The following is a 23035-nucleotide window of genomic DNA, read 5'->3' on the forward strand; positions in this document are numbered from 1 at the left end:
AGAAGTGTATGGTAAAATAATGGCTCGAAAAATTACATACCTTTTGATTAGTCGATATTTAGAAGAGACTTTGATTCGAGACAGATTAGTATTTGAATCTTCTCAACGGAGAAAATAGTACACTTAATAAGGAATGTAAATTCTAAATAGATAACGATAGAATTAATGTTTCTTCACATGGCTTCGATAATGTCGTTCTGAGTATTAATCGATTTCAACAGAACAAAGGAACAAGTGAAAGTTTATATACCCAAGTGTTCCCATATAACTATACTAGGATTGATAAACAAAAACGGATATCTAAGAATTGTTGGCAACTTCAAAACCATATTTCGACTTAACATTATGCGAAAGGTTGTGGTAAACAATTAACCAATTGATTGTACTTTATAAGTGTGGGTTCAAACCTGGCATATCCATTCTAGTCATGCATAGTACGAAATATTCTAAAGCAGAAAAATTATAATAAATGAAAGAATATTGAGTTTTTGAGAGAAAAATTTGATGCACAAAACTTTTGGGTGGTTTGAGCCGTATTATATCATTTACACAGTCAAGCAAATATATATACAACTATTGTGATTGCGTAGATGTCTTGATCATTGATGAAGATATTGTAACAGAAAGAGCTTTTGAAAGGTTACCACCAAGAAGAATTCAGGAAAGTGCGACTTTAACCTTCGTTAAAGTGCAAATATTATTTCTACTGCTACTGTTTGTTTTCTGCCTAACGTCATTGCAGTAATATATGATTTTCAACTTCTATAATATGGAATGCATGTAATTAAATGCATATAAAAAACGTGATTAAAAATTAATACTTTGTAGATGTACATTACAGATGTAACTGATATTAGATTTAGTAACTGAAAATAAATTTTATTAAAAAAAGTCTAAAGCTGTATGCTCACATAACATTTTACAAAAAAAAAAGAAAATACAAAATTATTAAAGACCTCCTGTGGTATGTTAATGATGCAAAAATAAACAAATTTTTATCGACAATATTTCAACAATTTTAACATCTTAATTACATCAATTTAAAATATTTGTAAAAAACAAATATACAAAACAAGTAGATTACCATATAAGACTCTGTAACAACTCCATATCTACTCGTTAGTTTTTTCGCATTTTTTGAAAAAAAATAATTTCAAATTAATCAACGTTAATCTTAAATTGACTTAATTAACGAACAAACCATGTACAAAATAACACGAAAATGCCTATGGAAACAGAAATAATTACGGAGAAACGCCAACATGTTTGCTTGTAGTTAAAATAATGATAACAAATAAATTAATTAAGTTAATTTGTTTATCTAAGAGCGTAAAGCATAAGCCCAAGTCAACAAAGTCGTCATCGCCAAATTGTAAATACCAAGAATAAACAAACTTAAGCCACCTGTGAATATATCAATTAATCCTGCCTAAAACAAATACCGCCTACAACGGATAATAACTGCAGCACAGCGCGTAGCTAAAAGGCTTAACCGCCAACAACGAAAGGAGTGAACTTACCGCATAACTTTGGCGAAAAGTATCTTTTTTCAACCATAACCGCACGACCCACAGTCAAATAAGAATGAATGAGGCTGACTATGTTGTCTCAACAGAAATTTATTAAAATGACAAAAACAGCAACTCATACTTTTTGCTGCCAAATAAAGTCATGCGTTTCTTTACTCGCCTATTTAAGTTCTTAAGTTGCAAACGCTTCAGATACGTGACACCAGCGATTTTGTTGCTGCCTTCAGATACTCAAAATAATAAACATTTATTTGTGCAGTTGGTGAGTTGCTGTTCCTCTGTTACAACTAATATCCTCTTTGCTTATTGTTTCCATTGCTACTTCCGTTTCCGTTTTACCCTTTTGAGTTTGCAGCACAACATTTCAGCAGTCGATTTCATTACGCCGCTTTGTATTTCATAAATTCCGTATCTTTTTATTGATGTATGCGCGCCTCCTCAGACACGACTTGCCTTCAAAGCTTTCAACTCTTTGAGTTCTTGGCAATCCTTTTATGTCAACAAAGTCATTAGCGCCATCTTATGTGCTTACATGGATCTCATAATATTTTGCATATTTATGTGGCGCTGTCAGAAACATTAAGTAAAATTATAATTTATATGCGCGACATATTGTCATTCAGATACATTTTTCCTCTTATGGCGCAGAAATGGCAACTTCTACAAGTAATTGAATTGAATGGCTGTGTGTGAGTGGGTATAGAGTGTTGTTGGTAGAAGTTTTTGAATTGTCATGCATATTTATTTAACAAGTTCTTAGCTGAACCCTTTTAGAGTCAATTCAATTAGTTTTAGTTTTAATAAAAACTATTCTGAGGCACAATACTCTATCAGGAATTATAGATGTCAGATACAAAAACAGAGTGACAAGAAGTGCTTGACAAGAAAAACTTTAAATTGAAGCTTTATAAATTAAGTTTCTTAAATAATATTTAATTTTCATTATATTATTAAGTTTTACATTTTTTATTTTTACTACATATTATATTTATTATTAATGTTTGTAATGAAAGTGACGTGAAATGTTTTAAAAAAATTACTTTTTTAATCTACAGAGTATACTCTAAAGTAGTCCCAATCTATGGCCAATACCCATTGCCTAATAGTAAAAGCTCATTGCGTTCTTACCCCCAACTTCGATAAATTTGTAACTACAAATATTAAGCTCCTTTAACATTTTTCCACTGATTACTGGGATGGGGTTGCATTTTTCACAATCATTTCGAAAAGGTAGTTTTAGTGGGTTCAAGACCCACACTGTGGCTTTCCACCTACTGAAAAAAGAACCTAATCATATATATCATAAAGGATTCATAAAAAATAGTTGAGAATATCATATGAAAACATTTCTGAGCCGCAAGGCTCTATAAGGAACTATAAATATCTGACAGAATAACAGAAAGACAAAAAATAGCTAACGAAAAACAAAAAATTTCAATGAAAGCTCTATAAAGTCTTACAAACAACACTGATTTTAATTGCATTCTAATGATTATAATAATAATGATAATGATAATATAAATAAATAATAATTATTATCACATCATTAAATTATAAGTTTTAAAATTTTTAAGTTTTAGTTCCTTGGGTTTTATTATTTTGTTTAGTGCCAGTGTGTCTTTGGTACGAGACGCTTTATTGAATTTTGATCGACTATTGTCAATTCTAGCCATAATATGCGAAGATTAAAGCTTCGCAAAGAAATTTTCTATGAATCCAACAAGATTATATATACAAACAAATAAAAACGACTGATATATATTTAGCATATATATATATATATATTCTGGAGAACCATAGAAAATAATTATTAAGAGATCGTTGAATTGCAATTGAAAAATAAGAATTTTAACCTAAGGACATTATTTACTATTGCTGTTATTCATAGTCTTATTATGTATTTTTTTTACATATGTAGATCTTAAGATGAAGTAAAAGATGATTCTATATGTTTGATTTGAACCATATTTCTGTATTACGATTACAGTTACATCTGATAAGCCCTTTTATGGCTTATCGGCTTTTAATTTAGGAAACTGAATCGTGTTCCTGATTGTGCGTTTTAGTAATATAAATTGGTCACTAAGACCTTGTGATATATCATCATTAGACTTTCTTGTGGAGCTACTAACAAGATTAATTTATACAAATAATCCGCAATATTTCTCTATGCTTCCAAAACATACATCCGTGAAGTTGTTGCCGAACTATTGTTAGTTCTTAAGCTCCAGTATTGTAAAATGAATCTTTGGAGAACAATTGCATTACGTCGTATATCATCTATAATACACAAACCAAAGATCCAAACATTATATTGAAATAAATTTCGACCAAAATCGCTGTAAGATGCTATATTCAGTTATAAGCACACGCAACTTCCATTCGGAAGTTACAAATCGGAAGAGTTGTAAATTGCATTATTTTAAATTTATACAAAATTTTTAGAAACAACTTTATAAACACGTTTCATATTTAGTCACTACATCTACATTACTACATCTAGTCTCTCACAATGCATATACAAGAGCATATTTTTCTATAAAAAAGTTGTAACATTGAGGGCTTTTGCTCTAAAAAAAAGGTTTTTGCTATAACGATTATCTTAAACGTATAGTTATGTCATTATCCTTAGATGTGATTAATATATGTACTGACAATGCTGTCAAAACTCAGTATGGATTAGAGAAAAAACATTTTAATTAAAATCGGTTTTATTTCATTCTATTGCAAGGGTCTATCACTCACTACACTGTAAAGTAAAAAAATTAAAGTCTAAAATATAAAAAACTAAAAAAAATTAAACAAATAAATGCTACTAAATTTCAACTAACGACTCCAGGAACAATCTTAATTAAATTCTTACAACGAGTGACCTTCGATAACAACTTAATCCTGCAATGAAATTCCAATTGTTAAATATTTGTTTTATGATCTCGGAATGAAAAATTACACAAAAACAAAAAATAAAAAAAATAGAAATATAAAACAAGAGTATCTTTCATTTGTAAATGTAATTTTGTGATATTTTTTTTACTGATTTCGATGTAGTATTGGTAATTTATGTGCACGTAGCAGACGACGAGAAAGTCTAGAACAAATATTTTGGTACATTTTTGTTACATGCTGGCTTGACTCACTCCAATTCGCATTCGCATTTGGTAACATGGCCAACCTAAGCACTTTTAATGTGATAAATTTTGCACAGAAAACAAAAAATTATGTGAAAAGCAGATAAAAATCAACAGCAGGAGTAAACTCACGACACGCAAGTTAGCAGATACACACGTACACACAAGCTCAAACAATTGCAGTTTGTCAAATAAAGATACAAACTGCTCGATTGCTCCATTGCTCGATTGGTCGACGTACGTACGTAGAGATACATGAGTATATTCCGGCAAACGCGAAACTAAACAAGCATAAAACGTTAAATGAATGACCAAAAAATTCAATCAATAATTCGAGTGTATCTTCATCACGAATTTAGGGAATCTTAAATGTTAGCGTATCTATGAACCACAACACCCACTTTTAGACACCCGCATCCACATCCGTATATATTTTTTTTTTTATTAGAGTAAGATTGTATCTGCAATAGCAGACAACTTTGTGGTACATGACCAAAAGTAATTGGCGATGACCATGGAACACGAGCTCAACCACAATCGCAACAACAACAATAAAAATAGCTACAACATAATATTGCAACTAACAAACCAGCAATTGGCAACTAGCAACTAACAACTAACAACCAAGCAGCTATTCGGATGGTTGTGTAGTGTGCCGAAAATAAGGAAAAAAATTGTTTTAAACATTTTTTCGTACATAAATGAAACAATTCATAAAAAATTCAAGAGCTCAAAACCAATAAAACACTTGCAATGCAAACAAAATAAATGAAAATTGAAAATTATATTTCGAAATAGGAATAAATACAATATTTAAGTGTAGGTCGAGGCATAAAAAACAACCTAAAGTTCAGATACAATCTTCGATTCTTTGCAGTAGACAAAAAAATGTTCTAGTGCAAATATTATGAATAATACGAATACATATTTCCAGCTAGAAATTGCAGAAAGCTAGGCTCTGAGAAGATTTTTCAAGGTATTATGGTACATTAGGACGAATAACATCTTGAGGGACCTCAAGATTGATCCGATCAAAAAATACGTAAAGGATAGAGCTCTATAATTATTTGCGAAAATTGACAGAGTTACCAACACGGCGTTGTCGAATCTCAGAATGGTTACAAGCTCCTCGGAGAGGTATGCAGATCATAGGTTAATTATTGCTTAATCTGATTAAGTGATAAACAAAAATCCAGTCAAGGCTTAAAGTGGGGTTTTGAAGATACCTCGAGTTAATAAAGAGTAAAGCTGCTCAAGTTCACTGGCTCAAATAGGTTCAACATAAAAACGAGTATATATTTAAGATGATACAAAAACGAAAACGTCCAGCAGCTTAATTATTAAAAATATGGAATCTTTTTATTAAAATTTTAAAGTTTTTTTTTTGAATGAGGAAGTCATTTCTTTTGAAATTGATGCTATCCGTACGCTGACTACAATCGTCTTCCACATTTTTTTAGAGTCGCTTATTTTAAATATACTAACAATTTCTATCCCTAGTATTGTAACTAGTTGTCATTTAAGGTTAGGTGAGGTATGTTTGGTACACAAACTCGTAAGCCCACCCTAACCTAACCTTGTGCTGTAATGACAATGACTTAATATTTCAAGTTATTGTCAGTAGCCTTGAAATAAAGTAATGGACAGTCTACAAAATTCATGAAAAGTGATTTACAGACAAAACATTTGATACTATTTAATTCATTTTGTTTTATTTACTTCTTACTTACTTATTTAAAAGAAACAACTTAAAAGTTATTCTTCAGTTATTCATGTTTCTAACATTACTCGAAATTTTTTTTTAGTTTTTCTGCAAGCTTCAACTTTCAAAGGATTTATCGTTTAATGATTTAAAAATGAACGAAACAAACTTTTTTAAACTTTATTAAATTCTTGTCTAAAGTATTAAAAACTTTTAAGTTCTGCTAAGAAAACTATATAATAATGAAAAGGACATGTTTAGTACTATAAATTTTAAAGGATTTTCAACAAATTCCCTAAATCACTAAATAAAAAAAATCTGGGATAAAAAAATATTTAAAAATTTTTAATAAGTAGACCCTTGAGCTTAGAAAAAACCCAGAAGTCATACGGTGCTAAATCAAGTGAATATAATAATTATGGAACGTTATGAATTGAATTTGTGACAAAATCTAGGAATCTAGGAATACACCATCCCAAAGCTGATGCAAAAACCAAGAACAGTCTCTCCATAATTCTTACTGCTTCTTCGAATAGCTTTACGTAAATGTTGCTTTTTGTGTAATTAATATTTTTTTTTAAGCTTTTGAACCAGCGAAAGGTCTTCATAATACACCACACGATTATAATTCAGAAAAACTGTTAAAATGGCTTCGATTTTTAAACGAATTGGACATGATTTTTTCGAGCTACGCTCACCTTTTGAATTTTGATTATTCGTTTGTTTCCGATCATACACATAGATCTAAATCTTATCTGTATTTATCATGCATTACATCTTATCCTGATCATCAGAAAGCATTGTTTGGATGGCTCCAACGGATATTGTATTTTCTAAATTTCTATGTATTTCGCACCAAATAAGATTTTTTTCTTAAGAGACTCAAAACATTAAAGGTGGTAGTATCAAATTGTTAATAGATAATTCTTGAGCATGAAAACTTTGATTCTTTAATGTTAATATTGATGGTCGTCCAAACTGATCTTTGTATTAAATGCTTTCTATACTTATTTTGTATTATTTATACCAATAATACATATACAAATATTTCTCTGACATAGTCTGATCATCATAGGACTTCTATAACATTCTCAACGTTCAACTTTATTTCTCAATTAAACCAGAGAAGACACTACTAGCCTAATAGAAAGAATTGCCAGAATCAAAACCTTCGTATATTCTGAATTACAATAAATATTTTACCTTATTTTTATTTATCAAAGTAGTATGTCATTATTTGTAATAAAATTTTTTATTATTAATTACAAATTTTTTTAAAAATATAAATTTTTGTGGCGCATTTAGAAGAATTATAAATTGTGAAGTCGTTTTGTAAAAAATTGAATAATTCTTTATAGACCTTGAGAATCCTTTTTAATCTTTTAGAATATTGTGATGTTTCGAAATTCAAAAAAATTAAAGGTAAGTAAAATTAATCTAATATTAAGATATATATATGGGCCATAATAGCATAAAAACACAAACAACACAAGTTCAATTCGATCACCAAAACCATCGCGCAGAAAGATATGCAATGAATATCGCTTGATGAAAGAAAAAGAAAAAGAGAAAGAAAGAGAAAGAAAGAAGAAGAAAGGGAGGTGAAGAGAAAAAAGAGATAGTGTTATGTGGACAATATACCAAAAAAAACACATTGTTATCATCAGTGAAATAAGCATGGCGGTTATACCAAAACTACACATATAAGTGATACAGATTCATGTCATATCTGCAAGACAATACAAGAGTATATTGTGTTGGGTCATAGGGTTAGTATAAATATAGATAACTTCATATGTTGATGTTACGAATCGCTTAAAAGTGATTATTCAATTTGGTGAATACGTAGTCTAATTCAGAATTCCTCTCTCTCAAATCAAATGCAAAATATATTCCGTTAGGAGGATATGCTGCTCTGCAAACTATCTTTCTGTAATTTAAAATAACTCATCAAAATTCAATGCAGCTCTTATTACAGTGGATCATCTAAGTAATCATAGACGCAATCTATAGTGAATACAACTAAACACGCTAAATACATAATATTTTAATAGAATTTATCATTTACATTTTTAAATATCCGTATCTATCAAAACAATCTTTGTTATTCTTCTAGTTTAGCATTCATAATAATTTTTCTATACTATACTTGCATCACTTTTTCAATGTCTGATCATTGGCCTTAAATCATATTAAAAATGTAGTAATTATAAATAACCACTCTGGACTAAACAAGTACCAACTGTTTTTTAATTGAACTGAATACTCGTATAACTTAAATTCCTATTAAAGTTTTTTACTTACCTGAAGAAGTCCAATGAGTTTTGCACCCATTTACTGGTATGATCTCTTTTGTAGTAATCACTTCTACTGCTTTTGTATGCTGATGAAGTTGTAATTAAGGATGCTGAAGATATTGTGGTTGTTGTTGTTGTTGCTGTTGCTGCTGAAGTCGTAGTCGTAGTCGTAGTCGTGATTGTTACTGCATTGACTTTTGTTGTATTATCTGTCGCCTTACTTCCAATTGTCACCGGCGTGATGGTCTCATTGTAACCACCTCCGGTAGTTGCTCTACTTACCACTTCTTTTGTGTCATTTATTTGCGATGCTATTGCCTTTGTTGCTTGCTGTTGGCGAAGTAATTGCACATGCAATTTTTGCGGTTGTTGCAACTGTTTTTGCTGATATGACCACAGCGGCAATTTTTGTATCTGCTTCACCTCAGACGATAGTCCGACCAGTGACTTGCTCGTTGCATTCTCTATGCCGGATTCGTGTAATCGTTTTGTTGCATTTCCGGTGACAACATCATTTTCATAACTAGCAACATTTATGTTGTGTCTAACATGTGTTTTGTTTGAGCTTTGATTTAAACGTTTACTTCGATTGGGACTATGAATTAGTTTTTCATTTTGATTGCACGTACTCGTTGTTGCTGTTGCTGTTGCTGGTACGAGTTGCTGCAATTGCTGTCGATTGCTATTGTATGATTTTTGTGTTGAATTTATTTGTGCATTGCTCTGTTGTTGCTGTTGTTGCTGTTGATGCTGATAATTGCTGCGTAACGCGCTTTGCAAGTAATTCGTATTGGACGTGTTATGTCCGGTCGTTGAGGTTTGTGTACCACCAACTGTTAAGGGTGATGTCGAACTATTGGATGAACTACGCTGATGCAAGTGATGACTGGGCGGAAGCAAACGTGAACTTGGCGATGACCTAAGGTCATTTAGCATAATATCCAAGTCCGTGGCAAGTGAGCTGAGAAGCTGGAATTAAAAAAGAACACGCTTAAAAACTTGGTTCAAAGTAAACAATTAAGAACTTAAGTTAAAAAATGTTTTTGTTCTTAACTTATTTATGTTCTTTTTTTTAGAAACTTCATGGAAGCAGAGTTTAACTAAAATTTAATATTTATTTTTGCATTCAAGTATTTATTTATATTATTTTACTAGTATCCAAAGGTGTATAACTTTATTTAGTTTTTGATAACATTGGCTTTTATAATCTCAAAATCTTGAAACTAAAACTAAATACTCATAAATTACATCAACTCTTAGGTAATAATTCTCAAAACTCGTAATTCAAATTCTTTTTTCTAAACAAAATAATTTCCATGCTCTCATTTTTAAAGAAATTCCATTTTTGTTAACACGTCAGTACCAGATGTTGAGCTGTACATTTTGTTTATCAGTTAAAAACGAAATCAAGTCGACTTGGTTTGTTTACATAAGCAAGCCACTGAAATGCACTTTACTTAATTAAAAAAGTTAGAATAGAAATAAATTATGGCCACAATATTTAGCTCATAAAATTATTGCAACTAGTTTTAAAATATTCACCGTGTAGGTTAAATCAACAAACAACTCCACCTCAGGCAACATGTTCAGAGTGAAAAAACGTGTTGTGAAACGTTGGATACGGCGGATAATTCTATTTACCATAACTATTGCTACCTTATCCTATATAGTCTCACTTGTTGTTGAGCACCGTATGAAAAAAGTTAACGATAGTACAGAAGCACCGACTGATTTTAATGGCGATCCGGTGACACCAGAGTTTAAGCTAGCGCATAAAGCACTAACGCCACGTAAGCCACGTCCTCCTATACAGCTAAGAGTAGAGGAGAACCCTTTTTTGAAGAATGAAGAACTTGATTTGCAAATAAATAAGGAACCTGTGTTAGTAGAAGTTAAGGAAAATGAAGATCTTGATTTGCCAATAGAAGAACCGCCGGTTGCTGGACCGAAGCGAAAACATTTCCAAGTACCTGAAGCATATGGACCCAAAAAAGATTGGAATGATTATGTTAGCATGGAAGAGGATAGAAAACGCGTTGGTATAGGTGAACATGGTGTAGCAGCTCACATAACTGATGAATCCTTGAAAGAACTTGAGCAAAAAATGTCACTACAAAATGGTTTTAATGCACTTCTGTCCGATTCGATATCAGTAAATCGTTCGATAGTGGACGCACGACTTGAAGCGTGAGTATGACTTATTTATATTTCTGCTATTTATTAATTATTTTTCAAAATTTTTAATATACAGCAGTGCTAAAACATATTTTACATATAAAATAAATTTTGAAAAATTATTTCTGCTCACTTTCACAAATTAGTAAAATTTTAAAATTTTATTTAAATCAGTTTCTTTTAGATAAGATAATAAAACTGATATGATTTTTTCATTATTTTTTTATACATAATTTTAGTTGTCACAGCAAAATGTATCTGGCAAAATTACCTACCACAAGTGTCGTAATTCCCTTCTACGAAGAGTACTTGAGCGTACTCCAACGTACTATGCACAGCATCGTGAATCGCACACCGCGAGAATTACTTAAAGAAATCATACTTGTCGATGACTGTAGTACTCGTGAATATTTAAAAACTCAACTGGAAGAATACGTAGAAGAGCATTTTCCTAAACTAGTACATATAGTACGTCTACAAAATCGTACTGGTTTAATTGGCGCCAGAGTAGCTGGTGCACGTGTAGCAACTGGAGATGTTTTAGTTTTTTTTGATTCACACATTGAATGCAATTATAATTGGTTGCCACCACTTATCGAACCCATAGCCATAAACCCGAAAATCTCAACTTGCCCCATTGTTGATGTCATTGAACATGAAACATTTGCATATTATGGCGCACATCAGCAGGGATCACGTGGTGCTTTTGACTGGAATTTATTATATAAACAATTGCCACTATTACCAGAAGATATGGTCGATCAAACAAATCCCTCTGCAAATCCAGTAATGATGGGTGGTTTATTTGCAATTGGACGTGACTTTTTTTGGGAATTAGGTGGTTATGATGAAGGACTTGATATTTGGGGCGCCGAACAATACGAGATTAGCTTTAAAATATGGATGTGTGGTGGTATGTTGTTCGATGTACCATGTTCACGTGTAGCGCACGTATTTCGTGGACCTATGGATTCAAGACCAAGCCCAAGAAACTACGATTTCGTTAATAGGGTAGGTTTAAAAGATGTCTTATATTATGTACATAGTTTTTGGCATTATAATATTCTATTATTTTCTAATTATACATTTCATTTTTTTACAGAATCATATGCGCTTAGCTGAAGTATGGATGGATGATTATAAGAAATACATTTATGATCGCAAACCAGAAATTTATTACAATCTCGATCCGGGTGATTTGACTGCACAAAAAGCTATAAGACAGAAATTAAATTGCAAATCGTTTCAATGGTACTTGGACGTTGTTGCACACGATCTAATTGAAAACTTTCCACCCGTGGAACCACCTCTTTATGCTTCTGGTGTCATACAAAGTTTAGCATTTCCACAATTTTGTGTAGATACAATGAATCGCCCTAGGCCTGGTTCTGTTGGACTCTATTATTGCGCTGACAATAAAACACATCCACAATTAAATCAATTTTGGATGCTAACATGGTACCGTGACATACGCCTCAAAGAAGGCTCTAATTGTTTAGACGTACAAGCTTCTCACCCCAACTCCAGCATATTGATGTGGCCGTGTCATAGTCAAGGTGGTAATCAATTTTGGTACTATGATCGTGAACATAAGTGGGTAGTACATGGTATTCATGGTAAATTTTGCATGGAAGCGTTTGTGAACGAACAGGGAGAACCGGAAGTATACGCAAATGCCTGTGACGCCTCGAACGAAAATATGAGGTGGCAGTTTGGTTTCGTTAATAATACACAACTAGATCAATTTCGCGAAGGTTTGAATTACTCTTAAAAGTCCTAAAATTATCTTTTGTATATTATAAATTTATTTTGTGAATGTAATGAAAAAATTCTTGTATATTTGTGCGAATAAATTTTTGTGTATATATTTTCTAAGACTTCGCTTGCTTCTTTGGACTTAGTGAGTATGTCTTATGTATTTTTCTCAGTGTTTTTTGTTTTTAATTGCATTTTTAGTTTATTTTTTGCTATTTATCATTGAAATTGGTTACAAAAATGAAGTCATTTTGTAGTTTGTCGCTTTCGCATATTTGCGACTACAAGATAAAGGCTTGTATCTTGTAGGCTTGTGAATTGCAGCGACTTGTGAAAATCTGGTACAAGTTACATGGCAGAAACAAGCGATGACTTGCAATTAATTAATCACACTACTTAGCTTTGGAAATTAGTCTTTGGCTCACCTCGTTTGGGTATTATTTTTTACATAGAAAATCGAAAAAACTGTGTTAAATTATTTGCATAAACAACTTCATATCCAGCAAATTGCTTAGGCAAGTGTGAAAAGATGTTTTACATGTGAGCCAAGTAGAATTTATATATTGTACTATAAAAGCAAAACCAAGTCATTTATGCTTGAACATTAATCACACAATAATCGCAATTTGCAGTGTACCAAAACATGTTCTTTAGACCGTGCGATTTTCAGTCCATGAAACTATACCAGACTTTTTGACTACTTTTTTTTTTGTAATAAATGCATGCCAATGCCTTAGTGCAGCTAAAACTAACAGTAACTTAAAGCCTGATTGATTAAAACAAGGTCATGTATTTGACCATTAAAAAAGTGCAATACTTAAATGCACAATGCAATTAAGATTTGTTATGGTATTTCTTAGCAAGTCATTAAAAATTATACCGAAGAGTATAAATAAAAAATATTTAATAAATAGTAATGATTTGCAATATAATTAACATATTAGTTAAACGTTTCATAATTAAATTAAAAAATGCTTTACTTAAATATACTTTAAGTTTAATTTTTGAATTATCTATTAAGCGTTTTTAAATAAGAAATTGCAGTAGCGTAAGCTGTTCTCCTGAAAGAGGAGAACCATATGCTGGGTTCTTCTATGGGAAGTGTATGCTGGGTGCCAGGAGAACCATATGTTTCTAGGAAAACCATTTTTCTATGAGAAGTGTATGCTAGGTTCTTCCAGGAGAACTGTATGCAATGTTATTTAAGGAGAACCGTATGATGGGTTTTCCAGAACAACCATCTTTCTTTCAGGAAAACCGTACGCTAGGTTCTGGGTTTTTTTTGAAAATTCAATTGGAAATATTTTTTTCTTCCGATAAAATATTTTTAAGTATTAAACTTTTTAATTATTATTACTACCCATTTCAATCTCTGTCGCAGCCAGTTATAGACGAATGTTAATGGCACAGACAATAATATTTACCAATTATACTCCAAATGTAGAACTTAGTAAATAGAAGAAAATCGAAAGTATTAGAAATAATGTCAGCCCTAATTTAACATTGGACTATAGCACGACTTGTAGCCAAGCTACAAATGCCCTGTCGAATCTTCTGTAGTACATGTCTACTGGCACTCGAATACCTGTTGAAAAACTTATTGTGTCTATATCCAGGCTTCTGCAGAATCAAGATTAGGTATTTGGTAACGGGTTATCTCTATATGAGTGAGTAAGATATTGCTAACAGTGGTAATGGCCAGATATTTATATTTATCAATGCGTCCAACTAGTTCTAATATGCCAAAGAATGTGGAATTAAAATGGTTTTCTTAGTTAATTGAGGAGGACTCGATACTCCTTGTAGTTGTGGGTATACGACGCGCTCCAGCTTTAATACATATACCTAACTTTATATTCACAATTACGAAGAATGTGGAATTAAAACGGCTATCTTAGCAACTCGATCATTCGAGTTGCGCAGTACCGAAAAAAAACTAACAGACCTGATACGTTAGTAATGCGTTCGTTTAAGTTACTGGATTACCGAAGATGTCTAAATACATTCAAGAAGTCTAGAAATCTTTCCAAAAATCTAGAAATCGTTCAAAAAACCTAGAAATCTTTATAGAAATCTAATCGAAATAAATCTATTAAATGAAACATTACAAATTTTAATAGGACCTAAGAAATCTATAAAACACTTCTTACTTTACTTTCTCCTTAATCATGTACTGAGATTCTCATTATATGTATAAGAAAATATGTAACCTATCATTTTAGAAACAAATAACTGAATATTTATTTATTTTGTCTTACAGAGCATTCCATTAGGAGAAAACATAATCGTCTGACAATGTTAAAATCGATATGTCAATATATCAGTAACTGACAAGTGTACGAGTAGTACACTTTAAACACACTGGAGCAATATTTATGTACAGCTCAGGTATCTGTCAAAAACATAAATCAAATACTGTTGTATCTATTTCATATCTATTATCTGTGCATGAAAATCATGCTAGAGAAAGGATTATCTTAAAATAATTTAATAAATCAATTTTGCGGCGTTATCGCTTTTACGTAGTCTAAACGGCAGAGTGGTGTGTATCTATTTTCAATCAGCCAACTGTTCAAATGCCTCTGGGTCATTTATCTTAATTTTTTTCTTTTTTTGGGACTTTTTTATACCAATTTAATAACAATTCTTTTTTATAACACAATATTTACTTATAAAAACAATAGCTGAACAATTTGATACAAATTCTACGACATGAGCTCAAGTGTCTTGAGGTAAATTCAGAACGCGCATTGCAAAACCCCAAAAATATATGAGTTTATTTCTGAAATATATTGACGTACTTATTTATGAAATTGTTGAAGCAGTTGTTGTTGGTATTTTTCTTACTTTTGTTTGCCAATATAATGTATCTTATAAATTTTATCTTTCAATAAAACTGTTTTGGTACACTTACCCTTCAGCAATGCGTTAAATTGCTATAAAAACAATAAAAACAAACTTACACCAAAACAGTGGAAAACAATCTAAAACAATAACAAAATATATGGCATTATAATGTTGAAGTATTTTATTAAAAAGTGTTCAATTTATGTTATAAATGGTTTTTAAAGTGCTTATATTTTGACACTTTTGGTACAATCCGAGATATTTCGCAAAAGATATCAAGTTTTTGTGGTAATGATGGCACGTAAAGCAACTGAGGAAACACTTATAATGTGAGGATTTTCATTGGCATTTTTGATCTTTATATTTCAATGTTTTAATTATAAAGAATTACTCATACTCTTAATTTTAAAAACTTGACAGATTGTTTGCTTTTAAGATTAAAAAAACGTTTTTTTTTGTGACTAATTTTGTCGGCTTTGCTTTTGATCAAAAGTTATTGGAGTGATCATTAATAAACTTATTACGATTTGAAATTTATTTCCCATAGTTTAAAAGCCTATGGAGGACAATTAGGAATAAATATTTTTTTTATCCAACAACGAATTTACATTGATTCATATATTTTGCTCCAATTTAACAAGACATAAATGTTTACTATTTATAAAGTCTACGAACTGCACTTTTACTAAAATATACTCTTAGTACCTATATGAATAGTCCATATATTTCTAATAATATATTATATTATAAAAAAATGGTGTGATGTTAAGTATATCAATAAGCATTTTGATAGTATCTTCATGTTTGTTTTATCTTTATTAAAATAATTTATATAGAATAATATATAAATAAAATGATTTTTAAAATCTTCGACAAGCCATATATCGATAATTACTTTCTACGATGTGTTGTTGGAATGAAAACTTCCACATAAATACGTCATTAATTTGCGATTAAAAAAAGTCATTATAAAATGAACTCATGCGTTATTTTCTGATCGCATTATTGCAACTAACAGCACCCTTAACAAAATATCGGCTAATGATTTCACTACTACTTAAATCACACCAAAGTCTATTCAGATTGAAATAGAAAGAGATTCTCTATATAAAATATTGCAAATTTTTAAAACCGTTGCCACTGGAAACAACGTTGCTAACTAATATATCAAGTCTCTAGAAAAGAAAGCTTCGTTTATATATCAATTCAGATGAAACTAAATTCAAGCGTTAGTAGAGCTAAAGGATTTGCCTTTGTTATTGTTTAGATTTCAGATATAACTCTAATCGTTTTAAAATTGCGAAAAGTATTAAAAATAAATCACTTCTCAATTGCTTTTATACTTGCCATCAAAAATTATGTTACCAACTTAAATATTAAGCATCAAATAATATTCTTTGTAGATGAGTTAAGTTGAGCACTGACTATATACTCATTGAAGATTAGGGATGTGTTTTCTTATTAATGCAAAAGGCAGTTGTAATTGTCCAATCTTTTTTAAATTGCATAAGCCACCAAATGCAAACGTCAATTGCTTATATAGTTGCTACCGAAGACTTTTAAAATCAAACACAAATAAATAATCTTACTGTAGTATTTCATATATCCAGAAGGCAGTAGCAATGAGACAAATGGCTTCTATTTTTCAGGCGTAGCTTCACTCCATAAAGCTATTCGTTAGAGAGTGCATACGTAGGAACACTCGCGGTACCAGCATATACCAACATCCTCTCAGACAGTCAAGCAGCTTTAAAATCACTAATAGCATTCACATGCCAATCGAAGTTGGTTTGGGACTATTTAAATCTTCTCTATATCTTAGCGACGAAAAATTCTGTGACTCTGCTATGAATACTGGGATATGAGGGGCACGAAAGCAATAAAAGGCAGAAATTGTTCCAAAAGTTTGGAATTGAACTAGTGAGGCGCGAGGCTGCAAAAAAATTCTTTCAGGTCACAGTACATGCACAGCCTATTCATAATAATAATAATCTTATATTTCATATGTATATAGCGTACAATAATACGTAATACATGATATATATATATATATATATATATATATATATATGGATGTTATGAATCATGAACTTCAATTTAAGGTAAAATTATTGCAACAATGCGTTGCTATATGTACACTTCACAATATCTTTAATCTTATACCTAACAAATATATTATATATAAGAATATGATAACTTTATAATGGTTATCATTAATTAGATTAGATATTAATTAGATTATTATTAGACTTTTATTAGATATTCATAAGAGACAAATAGTTTCTAAAAATTACCACTGTCAGAATTATTAGAAACAGAAATTACATATGATATCGTTACAGTTACACTATAAGCTATTATAACCAACTCTTAAGCTAACTTCTGATACTTTGACCACCTATTCTCTAACAGTAACATTACTGACCATTAAAATAATTGTTTATTTTACAGCCAAAATCAATTTGTTAATACTTATTGACTCCATTAGTTCTAAATTGAAGGCAATAAATAGAAACAAAACGGAAATTAAATTGTTTGAAAATTGCACGTTCTTTTCAGAATATTCTGCTTAACTGATGCACTTCACTTAAGTGCCACAAATTAACTTGAGAGCATAAACTGCAGAAAATGTGATCATCATTGCTGTGCAACAGATACAAAGCACTAAGTGCGGTTACCTGCTGCGAGGAGAATTGCAATGGTGGCTGCTGCATTTATGAGCTCATAAAATCCTGTTGCAGTTATAAAATGTAAAACAACAATATTTTAGCCACTTTTATTGCTGCCACGAAATGCAGTGACAGTTATAAATATTTTCCACATGCACATCTAAATGCAAGTTCACATTTCAGATTTCATTCGACAGAAATGTGGCTTTGGTGAATAGAATTTTATCAACAAGTGCTGCAGTCAATTTGGCTGCAACTGCATAAATGAGCTCGCCAGCAGTTAGTAGATAAAATATATCAAACAAACTAAAATTATATTTCTTATACTATATAAATAATATTCTTTTGATAGTTTGTGATGGTTTTATTACACATACATTTCACATACATTGGCTATAGAAGCGACAGATGAAGGGGTTATGATATTTGCGCACAACATTAAAAGATTAAGCAAATGTTTTTAAAGTCGCATATAAAAATTGTAAATTTTTTAAAAATGCTGAATACATCATAATTTCCTCAATTAAAATTTTTATATAAATGCATGATATGTACAATTACTTTGAGGAATAAATTTTCAACATGAGTAAACAGACATCGCTCAATTAATATGGAAATAAAATTATGTGCGAAACCACATTTTCAAATTGTGATACCACAGTTTAAAAATTATGTTACGTTCCACATCTTTATATTCATGTGTGCAGAGTTAGAGTCTGGCACGGTGGCGAGGCCAGCTAGCTCGTCAGAAAAGGGTTGGATTCTTTACTCCGCTATAGCACATCCGAACCGTAACAAAAAAATAAAGAAAAATCGTGCCAGAGAATTTGGTTCAAAAAAATTACAATCAATGATAGTAATTTTATATAATATTAATACCTTGTGTCTATCAGTTTTTTTTTTCTTCGTATTGTCCTTGTCCTTGTCGGTCGGTTTGGACCTACCCACCCTCACTACATTACCGTAGTTACCGTTGAGCTGAAGTAACAGGCCCTGTTAAATTCTCTCCAGCTCCCTATTTTCATGTTCGTCCCTGTCCTGTCTAACTCATTTTTATTTTACTGCAACCTAACATTGCCCCCTTCTTCACTTTCACCTGTCACCTATATCTATTGAACTTAAGCCATCATTTTTGTTTGAATTTACTTCATTTACACATTTAGTTTGTTACACAAAAAAAAAAGAAAATCTTATGAATGGAATTATTTTTAATTTTGTTTCTTTTTTTCTTTTTATGGTTTATTATTTTATTATATAATAATACAAAAAAAATTCGACTAAACTAAACTAAGCAAAATTCTCTTCAAATAAAAAAAATACAAAAGAATATATATATATATATATACATAATGTATTCATAATAAAAAACTTACAATCTACTCTTACTATTTAATGCACAACTATATGTATATCCATAATATATTTATAATAAGAAAATAGATAAATATAACGAGAATAAAAAAATAGCTTTCTATACATCAACTTGTTGTTTTGTTTTTTTTTTCCTTTTTTTTTTTTTTTTTCTTTTACATTTAGACTACCAATATTTTAATTACTTTGATTACTCTTACCAACATCGTAGCAGTGACGTCACTCCGCGTTGCTGACCTAAATAGCTACAAAAAAATTAAAAAAACAAATTGTGGATAATCAAAGAAAAAAACAACAAAACAAAGACACCTGATGTGCTTGATCACTTATAATATATGTACATCATTTAAAGTAAAAAAAAATGTATATATTCTAATCTTGCGTGACTAATATCATATCCAAAATAAATTAACAATGAATATTATTTCTACTAATAATTTCATAAATAGAACTAATTAATTCAAGAAAATTAATAAAAAAAACTTAATGTATATATATAAAAAAATTCAAATTATTAAAATAAGTTGGAGAAAAAAATTTTTTTTTTTTTTTTAATTTAGAAACAAAAAAAATATGAGATTGAATATTTAAAAAAAATTGTAAGACATTATAGACGGCAATAAGTCATAGGTAATTGAACAACTGAGTAAGCATAATATAATTTATTGTTTAAATGAATTTAATGAATTTAATTAATTTAATCATAAGCATTAACGTAAAAAAAAATCATATCCTGTAGCACTTCCGCGCGGTCTTAGTATTCTCCGTTGCTATTCTACAACTGTAAGGGTAGCTTACCGTACCAGTTGCTGTTAGATGTACTTGCAGTGAGTCCTAGGGCTAATTCCATATGTTTATCACTCCTTATTGAACTGGACTTATTACACATATAATACGGCTTGTTAGGTTGTTAAATCCAAGTTTCACCGACAGGTTATATTTATATATGGCTAATTCCATATGCTTATCAATCCTTATTGGACTTGATTTATTACACTTATAATACGGCTTATTAGGTTGTTAAATCAAAGTTTCACCGATATGTTATATTTATATATGGCTAATTCCATATGCTTATCAATCCTTATTGGACTTGATTTATTACACATATAATACGGCTTGTTAGGTTGTTAAATCCAAGTTTCACCGATATGTTATATTTATTTGAATTTTTTTTCGATCATCAATTTATTCAAAGTTTTGATCATTTAAACCTCCGATTTGTAAAAATATTTTTTTTTTTTTTTTTTTTATTCACTTTAATTATTTTTTTGTATTAATAATAGTTAATTTTAAATGTTCACTTTAATTAATTTTTCAATATATCGTCTCAAATTTTTCACGTCGCTCGCGGACATCAACCGTCTTCTTCCAAAGACTTCCTTTTTCCAAAAAAAAAACTGCAACCAATATCTCTATCTTATATCATTCTCCTCCCGTAATTTAATCCGTTGGACACTCATCCCGTACACTTTTCGGGGTCGTTCCTTGAACCTCCAGTTAATGTTATTTTTCTTTCCACCTTCCGAACACTTTTTTTTTTCTTTTTATCTTATTTCAATACTTGCATTACACATTGCTCTGGCAGCATTGATCATTTCAACTTCCAATTTGGCCAAACTTTTCGCCGCGACTCTTGATCAAAACAAAAGAAAACAAAAAAAAAATGTACAAAAGTTTTTTTTTCTTTTTTTCTTTCTTGCAAATTTTGACATTTCGCTGTGCGTGCAATGCACAGGCTAATTTTAATTTATAAAAAAAAATAAAAATAAAAATAAATAAAAAAATGAGTAGACGGTGTGTCAATAAAATATTACTGCCGCGAATTTGGACAAGGAAGTGCATGCTCACTTTACCAAAGGAATCACCGTGAGACAAGCAGGTGCTGCACTGAGACTGCCTGGACAACGTGGGACATGCGAGGTAATATCATGTTTTTAATTTTCTTACTCATGTTAGCCTATCACCTCCTACTCACACAGGCATACACAACAATTAGTTAACATTTTTTTTATTAATTAAATGCAATTATTAATTAAATGCAATGCACAAAAAAAATATATAAGTTCGACTTCAGAATTTCTGAAATAAATCAAGAAATATCATTTTATTATTATTATTAATATAATAATAATTAAATAATTAGTAATATTAAAGTAATATTAAGTAATATTAAAAACTATGTTACTATTATTAATATAAAATTATTAATATAGATTTTGTTATAATATAATTATATTATAATAATATTAAAATAATAATATATAATTATAATAATAATTATTATATTATAATATATTATATTATTACATTCAAATTATTAATTAAATAATTTGAATATAATATTATTAATATAATATTATGAATATAATATTATTGATACAATATTATTAATATAAATTATGACTATAATAATGTTAAAAAACAATAATATTATTAATATAATATTAAAATATAATATTAATATAATATTTTTAATGTAAAATTATTAATATAATAATATTTATATTAATATTATGAATACAACAAATTTTAAAACAATAATATTATTAATATAAATTAGAAGAAAGCTGGGCAATAAATAAAGACAGTCAAAAGCTTGACAAGTTAGAAAAACGCTTTTGAGGACTAACTAGATAACATAAATAATACATAGCTTACCAAAAAAAGTTATTTATATACCAAAAAAATTGTTTAATATATTTGTAGTCATAAGAAATAGTAGGTAGAATTTAACAGTATTCAAAAATATTGCAACTTATATTTAAATTGCAAAGTAACTTATGGAATAAAATAGCAAAGATCTGTATACACTTTCTAAATAGCATAAGTTTATCACAAGTTTATTTAACCAATGAGTTTATCTGATTTATTTATAAGTTTACATAAGCGTTAATATTACGAAACATACATGATTTGGTTTCCACTTCCTATGGTAAGCGATAGTTGAGTTCAAATAACTCTACTTTTAAAAGAATCAGCTTATGCGTGATCTGAATGATTTGTACAATGAAAGTCATAATCATAATAATAATAATGCTAATAATAAATTATAAATAAAATATAATAAGTGTATTGTATTATATAGTCATGTAATATAATATATAATAAGTAATCTATGATATAATTTTATAAAAATGGAGCTGATTTCTAAAGTGTCTTATTCAGTATCTATATACATTTTTAATTAGAAAATTTATTTTGTTTAAGTAATTTAAGTTTCATTTCGACACAGGTGTTCTATAGAAGTCAATTTAAAGAAATAGCTGTCATATGGAAGTCAGTTTACAAATACAACTGTCATATAGAACTATCGCATGCAGACCTCATCTGGTCTGAAGCACCGTGATATAGAACACAGTTAGTTTGTCATGGTGTGGTTTATTGGGACGCGGTATATAAGAATAATCAAATACTATATATGGATATATAAATATATTGATTATTCATCAGCATATGATTTTTCTTATATATATATATATTAGAAGAAAAAAAAATATATATATGTATATATATATAAGAATATATATATACTTATATATATATAATATAAGTATGTAAG

The 23035-nt window shown here is 29.8% G+C and overlaps 1 protein-coding gene across 1 annotated transcript; it reads left to right on the plus strand.

Annotated features, from left to right (window-relative positions):
* Window positions 1-7670: 7670 nt before the first annotated feature.
* Window positions 7671-12706, plus strand: LOC119670132 (N-acetylgalactosaminyltransferase 4-like). Its single transcript, XM_038080268.1, has 4 exons — window positions 7671-7781; window positions 10206-10843; window positions 11071-11842; window positions 11934-12706. The coding sequence occupies exons 1-4, from the start codon at window positions 7755-7757 to the stop codon at window positions 12600-12602; spliced, it is 2106 nt and encodes a 701-aa protein (XP_037936196.1). The 5' UTR covers window positions 7671-7754; the 3' UTR covers window positions 12603-12706.
* The last annotated feature ends 10329 nt before the right edge of the window (window positions 12707-23035 follow it).

This window comes from Teleopsis dalmanni, chromosome 1, assembly GCF_002237135.1.
Source record: "Teleopsis dalmanni isolate 2A chromosome 1, ASM223713v2, whole genome shotgun sequence".
Lineage (NCBI taxonomy): Eukaryota > Metazoa > Arthropoda > Insecta > Diptera > Diopsidae > Teleopsis > Teleopsis dalmanni.